The following is a 9,119-nucleotide window of genomic DNA, read 5'->3' as shown; positions in this document are numbered from 1 at the left end:
GGACCCGACAGCCCACAGGTTGAGAAGAAATATATACATATATATACATACATACATATATATATATATATATGTATGTATGTATGTAGTGAAAGTTTTGGATTTTTCATTTTAATGACTTTGGCTAACATGTAAAATGGTGAAATCATTAAGATTTTTCTACAAATCAAATTCAATGAATTATATGTACTTTTCATTTTTTGATAGGTTACCTCACAGGCTTGGTCCACCTAACCTGCAGCCTACCTTAGGTTGAGTTGAGAATTTATAAACCCGCCAAGACAATGTCTCGGTACGACAGATGACGGGTTTATGGCAGGCTGACTCAGCTCGCCTCAGGTTGACCTATTTGACAATATTAATAAGAATCATGTTGAATTTTGGATGCCTATATATTTGTATATATTTTTAAAAAATCAAGTTTAATATCATTTATTATTAAAACTATACAAAAATCTATTTTAGTTACCACCAGGCTTATATTGAGTATAGAAAAGTCTAAATTTAAAATTTTTAGATCAGCCATTAAATTTCAGTACGCATAATTAGAGATATAGTTTTTTAATTAAAAATATATCAATTACAATATATTTGTGGATAATGGTGTAAGTTTTTATGTTTAGATTTTGTGTAACTGCGTTTAATTACACAATGCCATCCAATTAGATAAACCAATCAAGATTTAAGAAGATGGTATATTTTTCACAGAAAAATTCTCATCTGATATCGTTTTATATAATAATTTTGTGAAACAAATATCTTATTCGATATGACCAATGAAAAACATAATTTCTATATTAAAAATATTATTTTTCGCTCCAGATATGAATTCGTTCAATCCTACTGAAAGCATCTAAGTTGTAAACCCACCCCAAGATGATTGCTCTCCTATTACGACTTCTCCAGAGCTTCTGGTAGCACATGCGAGACAGCGATTGGTTCTCTGCCACCACGAGGATGGAGCGTAGCCATAGCTTCCGGTAGCACAACAGAGATAGCGCAGGTTCTCTGCTCCCGCGGAGATGGAGCGTAGAAATTTTGAGAATTCAAGAGAAAGTCATGGAGAGTCTCACGGATATAAATTCGTAACACTTAATATTTTTTTTATTTACATATAAAGATCCACATTTTTTTTGCACATAGCAAAGCGCACACGCACTTTTATAGGCCACTCAGTACATCACGCCTTTTTCTAAAAAAAAAAAAAGGTACCAACCGTTATAATACCACATTATAATTATTCTTAAAATTTCAAATCATACTAGTATAGGTGTATATATTTAGTATTGAATAGGTTTTTTGTGAGATGGTCTCATGAATTTTTATCTATGAGACATGTCAACTCTATCAATATTCACAATAAAAATAATAATCTTAGCATAAAAAATAATATTTTTCATGGATAACTCAAATTTTTGTCTTTAGTGTTTTGTACGATTAGTTTTAAAAACCAAAAAAAAATGATAAAATATAAAATAAAATAAAATAAAAATACAGCGTTTTCATAAATAAATAATCACCAAAACGCCATTGATATATCAGTTTTATTAAGTTTTGAATTAAGTTTGGATCAAATCATAATTTTATCTCAGACTTCAAAAACTAATTGAAGAATAGTTAATTATAGGGCCCTACGTTAAAAAAATAGCGTTTAAAAAAATGTTATTATTCGACAAAGATAATAGGAAAATCAACAGAAAGTTAATATAAAAATAAAATTCAGAATGCGCCTGAACAATACAAATACAAATGAGTGAGTCTCATGTGAGACCGTCTCACGGATTATAATCTGTGAGACGGGTCAACCCTACCCATATTCACAATAAAGAGTAATACTCTTTGCATAAAAAGCGATACTTTTTCATGGGTGACCCAAATAAGAGACCCGTCTCACAAATAATACCCGTGAGACCGTCTCACACAAGTTTTTGCCAATACAAATTGGTAAGAGCCAACATATATTAGTAGGAGAATATTTCAAAATACCTTATCCAGCAGCACACAACGTTCCAAGTTTCCAACTACCACTTACTATGGTCTAGAGCAACTCCTCTATTTCAATTTCAACTACCTCTTATTCACACAAATTCTTATCAAACTAAATCACATGAGATGAGTTTTCGACCCGATTCGACACATAAAAAAAATTACTATTATTTTATCTCAAAAACATTACTTTTCATCGTAAAGACTTATCTCATAGATAAAGATATGTGAGTTCGTATTGTGACTCTCTTTTATTATGTCATACATGTCATTCCTAACAATTTTTTGTCCGAGTCTAGTTTTAAAAAAGGCCTCTAAAGCATAATATTTTTCGTATTATTTCAGGTGCATAACAACTTTTTCGAATTAATCAATGCATCAGAGACAACATATATTTAATTATAATTGAATGATAAGATCAAACATATCTAAAATAATCACTAAAAACAACTCACTTTACAATTTTAGAGTTAAAAATACTTATTGGATTGGGTATGTATAATCAAGTTGTTCAGTAATTTCACTTTTTAATTGATAACATAATTAATCAATTCAAAAAAATTTATATGATTGATCAAATAAAACTTTTGACGAGTTATAACTTTAAGAACCTTCGTTATATACTTGCTACTATAAATGAGATGTTCAACAATATTTAATAAGTAACATGGACATTTGGAAAACATTCATCCATTTTTTAATGTAATTCACCACAATCAGTTGCGGATTTCGTTCCTCTTAGTAAAAAGAACTTTAAGAATGTCAACTCGAATGACTCCCATGCCTCTTTAATATGTGACATACACATGTATATGTATGTATGTATATATTTACGTTTTAAACGCGAGATCTCATATGAATAGTAAAACCACAAATGATGTATCATATATCACTAAATAACTTGTATAGATAAAATGTCTATCTTAATTTTAACAAATTAAATACATTACATATTAAGTACATGGCAATCGAACTTTAATTAGGCTTTATAAAGCAACACACACTCACATAAAACCTTATAATTTCCATGTAAAAAAGCTTATGATTTCTTGTTTTATTAGTTTGCCAATTTTTTGTTATCAATAAAATATGTCTTTAGCACTACGTTATTTTAAGACAAGGTACAATATATACGTGCGATGCACAAAATGTTTGACAAGTAGTGAAACATTTTAATATGTAGTAAATTTGACATGTTCTAAAGGAATTAAGGGTGAAATGAGAATATTTTTTGTCCATAATTAGTGAAATGATTTTATTTTAAAATAGGAAAAATAAATGAAATTGAATAAATATCTAAGAATAGATGAAACTGAGATAGAGTAAATGAGATGAGTGGGAAGAGTGAAAGCCAAGGAAGGAAACAGAACAGAGCACGTTGAAAAAGGGTTGATTCTCTGACTATTCCGCCTGCCAAACCCAAATTCTTACCGCTTTTCCAGCTTTTTTCTCCATTTCCCAACCCACAAGAATCCACATTGCACATCGATTTTGAGAAATATACTAACTGAGAATCCCTTCATTATCTAACGGAATTTATCACCATTTGTGTTGATATTTGAAAAAATCTGTTTCTGGGGGTGTGTATGATTCAATCTTGGAACCCATGTGGCTTAGGAGGACGAATTCAAGGGTTCGGATCCATAACTCGCCGTCCTCCAAGTTTGTTTGCTCATCGTTCAAGGATATCCACAGCCTCCTCTCCGATGCTGACGGCGTCTGCGTCGGAGGTGGTGAAGATGCCCCTGTTTCACCTATAAAGCCTTCAATTTGCCACCGCACACGCAGTGTTAACGCTCTCCTACGGAGCTTGTCGTTGTCTCCCGAAGCTCCGAACCAGCAGTCGCGAAACGGAGAAATTCGAATTCCTGATGCGGAGAAGATAGTGGTGTACTTCACGAGCCTGCGTGTGGTCCGCCGGACGTTCGAGGACTGCAAGGCCGTCCGATCCATCCTCCGTTCCTTCCGCGTGTCGATCGACGAGCGGGATCTGTCGATGGACTCGGGGTTCATGAACGAGCTGCAGAGGATCTTGGGCCAGTCGGAGAAGTCCAAGTTGACGCTCCCAAGGGTCTTCATTGGCGGTAGATACGTTGGTGGGGTAGAGGAGGTTAAACATCTTCACGAGAGCGGCCAGCTCAAGAGTCGCGTTGAGGGGCTGCCGGCGGCGGATCTTGACACGTGCGAGGTTTGCGGTGGATACAGATTCATCCTCTGCCGAGTGTGCAGCGGTAGTCACAAGTGCTACAACATCGAGAAATCTGGCTTTCGGAGTTGTACCATGTGCAATGAGAATGGCCTCATTAGGTGCCCCTCTTGTTCCTCGGCACCCCTCTGAACCTCTTTTACGTTAAGTTACAATTTATTTAGTTAGCACCAGCATTAGGCTTATATTTTTTTAAAAATAATACCAGAAGTGGTCTTTATGACATGGAAAAGCAGCCCGTAACTTTAGTTCTTTACCATTTTGCTTTGTAGTCCAAGTTGGGGATTTGCTTTCTCAGGTCCTTTAGCTGATTTTAATGTATCTTTGTGTTGATTTTAATGTTGTTTTGTTAGTTATTTAGGGGCAGAAAGAAAAATGAAAAAAGAGAAAGAAGAGAGAAAAATCCTACACTGATCCGTTATTGTGTTACTATACAGAATCTATTGTTGTTTCTTTTCTTGACCCTGTCATCCTTCTGTTATTCCATTTTCGTTTCTCGTGGTTTGCTCACAGGATATTCAGTTGTATGCTTGGATATAGATGTCAGTTTTGGCATTTTATTATGGAAAGTGAACTGTTCAAGAATCGTAGAGTAGTCTGTTCTAAATACATGGCATGATTTATTTCATTCAGGATATCTTGCCAAAACAAACTTGCTGATAAGAAAGTTTCTACTTTTTCGGTATGTTTACATACTTGTGTTATGCTTTAGATGTCTAATTTTTCCTTCACCAAAATGTGATCAAATTATTTCTATACTCGGAGTCGAGGAAACAAAGGCCAGTTTTTTTTTGCCTTTGAATATTTGAAATACCATTTTCGCCATTCCTGCCTTTAATCTCCCTACCAAATCCAAAACCTCAACCTCTGCTGCGAAGCTGGTCTGTTTGTCTGGTGACTCAGTTAGTTACTTATGCTTCTCTGAATCCCATTTCCGCCAACAGATTATGTAGTAGCCCGAATTCCAAATTGGGTAATTAACGGATTAATGGTGATTAAGAAGGTTTAATGTGTAATTTTGACCGTGGTCATAATCGGACGGACCGAAGATGGTTCGGTAGCACCGAAGGGTTCGGACGATCCGAAGTGGGTTCGGTGGATCCGATCATTAGGTGTCAAGAGTTGATCGACACGTGGGAGTTCGGACGTTCCGAAGTGTAGGTTCGGTGGATCCGATCATGAGGTGTCAAGAGCCGATGGACACGTGGGAGTTCGGACGTTCCGAAGTGTAGGTTCGGTGGATCCGATCGTGAGGTGTCAAGAGCTGATGGACACGTAGGAGTTCGGACGTTCCGAAGTAGGTTCGGTGGATCCGAACATAGCCTATAAATAGTGCTCGGATTTCTCATTTGTGACTTGCCAATTCATGATTTTGCCTCATAGTTGAGAGGATTTGGAAGGTTTCTAGGGTTAGTTGTTGGTCGAGCGATAGCCAAGAGCTGCCAGGAGTAGTAGCATAGCGGCGCCTGAGTTTCAAGGCAATCGACATCAAAGGGCTGTCGACGGACGAAGGTAAACCCTAAACCTTTGGTAGTACTAGGGAGTACTGGTTTTGCTAGTCGAGCATGGTAGTATTGATTGAGTATGCTTTTGATGCGTAGGCTTGTGCTAGACCTGATTAGCGGTGTTGCGTAAGGCTAGGCTTGCTGTGATAGAGGTACGAAAGTACTATCCGAGATATCCTGGTTGAGTATACATTCTTATATGTGTTGCATGATTATGTGGTGCATTGATATATGTCATATGATGCATGCTATTATGTCACGTTTATTACTGCACGTTGCATTTCATGTTGAGCCGTATCTTCTTCGAGATAGCCTTTACTGTTGAGCTGTATCTCTTTCGAGATAAGCTATATATCTTGTGGGGCCGCTCAGCCCTGTCTTGTCTTGTGGACGCATGGACACCGAGAGTACACAGTGGCCGACGGGTCGGGAGGGCTTCGGTGATCCGGGACATTTTAGGTCCACGTCTGTTCTTGCAGTGGATGCAGTGACCCAGAGGTTGGACCGCGCGGCACTATCCACTTGGCGCCTCTAGACTGAGCATTTTGAGATCTTTTGTGATTCCTGTTTCTTGACTACCCTGGTATCATATCATAGCATGTGCATTTCATATAGGTTTGTATACTCATACTTTTGTACTGGGCGTTCTTATCGCTCACGTCCTTGGTTTTGTTTATCTTGGACACCCCATTTCCACGGGGCAGGCCTCAGGTTGGATGGCTCAGGAGGAGCAGGAGGAGGACGTTGAGTAGCTGGTTGGTTTAGTTTTCAGTGTTTTCCATTTGATTCGATATGGTTGTACTGGATATTTCATTTTGAGTTAGTCTAAACTTCGATTTCGATTGGGTTGTATAACTATTGTTGTTGGCCATATTTCCGCTGTTATCTCTGATTATAATTAATTAGGTTAATTGCATGCTTAGTTTTTGATTAGTAGGTGATTCTGGAACGGGTCACTACATTTATGGTATCAGAGCATGCTTACGATTTTGGGATATAGATTCTGTTTTGGGATGTTTCGTGGACCATTTTACCATTTCCCCTATTCTATCTTGTAGCGATGGCTGACCACTTTGATAACGAGAGTAGTCAAGGGAGTGTAGGTCGTTGGGGCGACCAGGATGATCATAGGCGTCATCGTGAGCATCGTCATCGTCGGGATGGTCCTAGGCGTTTTGATTTGGATCGTTTTATTCAGATGGGGCCTAAGCCTCTAGTCGGTGGAGAGACTCCCGATGATGCTGAGGACTGGTTAGAGCGCATGGAGAGTTGTTTCCGTGCATTTCAGTGCACCGAGGAGCAGAAGATAGAGACCCTTAGCTTTCTTCTCGAGGGCCGTGCGCGCAAGTGGTGGCGATCGACTTCTGCGCCGATAGTCCAGTCCCAGGGTAGGGTGACTTGGGCCGATTTCCGTGCAGCTTTCATGCAGCTGTATTTTCCTCCAGCCCTTCGCCAGGCGAAGACGATTGAGCTCCTGAACCTTAAGCAGGGGAGTATGTCTGTTGATGAGTATCAGCAGAAATTCTTCGAGTTGTTACCCTTCGCTCCTCATATCAGTGGCAGTTCTGAGGCCAAGTATGACCATTTCCTCCAGGGTCTTAACCAGGAGATCTTTGATCGAGTCACTGTCTGTGATAATCCTACTTCTTACGATGGGTTAGTGAACCGGTGTCGCCAGGCAGAGATCAGTCTCCAGCGTGGTAGGGCTATTTTTTCTTCTAGACCTCCGAGTACTTTGAGCCCTAGGTCTCAGTCGTTCAAGAAATCTGGTTCTTCTTCTTCTGGATCTGGATCACGGTCTAGCGGTGTTTTCCGCTTTGGTGATAAGAAGGATGCTTGTGTGCATTGTGGAAAGAACCATCCCTCGGAGCAATGCCGATCAGTCGCGGGAGCTTGTTTTCAGTGCGGAGAGATGGGGCATATTAAGAAGTATTGTCCTCAGTTGCGAGGTGGAGCAGGATCTGGTTCCGGATCACAGACGACTGTTCAGCAGAGGAGGCAGGGTCAGGCAGTGGGTAGTTCGAATCTTCGACCTCGTGCCCAAGGTCAGGTATTTGCGCTGAACCAGGATCAGGCTGCAGATGACTGAGAGAGTCATAGCAGGTACTTTTCGTTTATGCGGTATTCCTGCTTTTGTTCTTATTGATACCGGAGCATCGCATTCATTCATTTCTGCACGATTTGTTAAGCGTCATAAGTTACTGTATGTTTCTCTTGATGTCATTCTTTCCGTTTCTACTCCGATGGGTCATTCGGTGTTAGCTAAGCGTCTAGTGATGGGTTGTCCCTTAGATTTTGAGGGTAACGATGTTGTTATTTTCGTTTTGTTCATCCTCTAAACTTGATTTCGAGGACGAAATCGTTTTAAGGGGGGGAGAATGTAGTAGCCCGAATTCCAAATTGGGTAATTAACGGATTAATGGTGATTAAGAAGGTTTAATGTGTAATTTTGACCGTGGTCATAATCGGACGGACCGAAGATGGTTCGGTAGCACCGAAGGGTTCGGACGATCCGAAGTGGGTTCGGTGGATCCGATCATTAGGTGTCAAGAGTTGATCGACACGTGGGAGTTCGGACGTTCCGAAGTGTAGGTTCGGTGGATCCGATCATGAGGTGTCAAGAGCCGATGGACACGTGGGAGTTCGGACGTTCCGAAGTGTAGGTTCGGTGGATCCGATCGTGAGGTGTCAAGAGCTGATGGACACGTAGGAGTTCGGACGTTCCGAAGTAGGTTCGGTGGATCCGAACATAGCCTATAAATAGTGCTCGGATTTCTCATTTGTGACTTGCCAATTCATGATTTTGCCTCATAGTTGAGAGGATTTGGAAGGTTTCTAGGGTTAGTTGTTGGTCGAGCGATAGCCAAGAGCTGCCAGGAGTAGTAGCATAGCGGCGCCTGAGTTTCAAGGCAATCGACATCAAAGGGCTGTCGACGGACGAAGGTAAACCCTAAACCTTTGGTAGTACTAGGGAGTACTGGTTTTGCTAGTCGAGCATGGTAGTATTGATTGAGTATGCTTTTGATGCGTAGGCTTGTGCTAGACCTGATTAGCGGTGTTGCGTAAGGCTAGGCTTGCTGTGATAGAGGTACGAAAGTACTATCCGAGATATCCTGGTTGAGTATACATTCTTATATGTGTTGCATGATTATGTGGTGCATTGATATATGTCATATGATGCATGCTATTATGTCACGTTTATTACTGCACGTTGCATTTCATGTTGAGCCGTATCTTCTTCGAGATAGCCTTTACTGTTGAGCTGTATCTCTTTCGAGATAAGCTATATATCTTGTGGGGCCGCTCAGCCCTGTCTTGTCTTGTGGACGCATGGACACCGAGAGTACACAGTGGCCGACGGGTCGGGAGGGCTTCGGTGATCCGGGACATTTTAGGTCCACGTCTGTTCTTGCAGTGGATGC

General features: G+C 40.1%; 1 protein-coding gene across 1 annotated transcript; it reads left to right on the top strand.

Moving 5' to 3' along the window:
• Window positions 1-3,293: 3,293 nt before the first annotated feature.
• On the top strand, window positions 3,294-4,777 carry LOC140836265 (uncharacterized protein At5g39865-like). The gene has a single exon (XM_073201655.1). It carries the CDS (start codon window positions 3,593-3,595, stop codon window positions 4,322-4,324), a length of 732 nt encoding a protein of 243 aa, XP_073057756.1. The 5' UTR covers window positions 3,294-3,592; the 3' UTR covers window positions 4,325-4,777.
• The last annotated feature ends 4,342 nt before the right edge of the window (window positions 4,778-9,119 follow it).

This window comes from Primulina eburnea, chromosome 1 (assembly GCF_022965805.1).
Source record: "Primulina eburnea isolate SZY01 chromosome 1, ASM2296580v1, whole genome shotgun sequence".
NCBI lineage: Eukaryota > Viridiplantae > Streptophyta > Magnoliopsida > Lamiales > Gesneriaceae > Primulina > Primulina eburnea.
This window is presented reverse-complemented; position numbering and strand designations above follow the sequence as displayed.

Coding starts and splice junctions, on each gene's coding strand:
- LOC140836265 (XM_073201655.1), top strand. CDS start 3,593: ATGTGGCTTAGGAGGACGAATTCAAGGGTTCGGATCCATAACTCGCCG.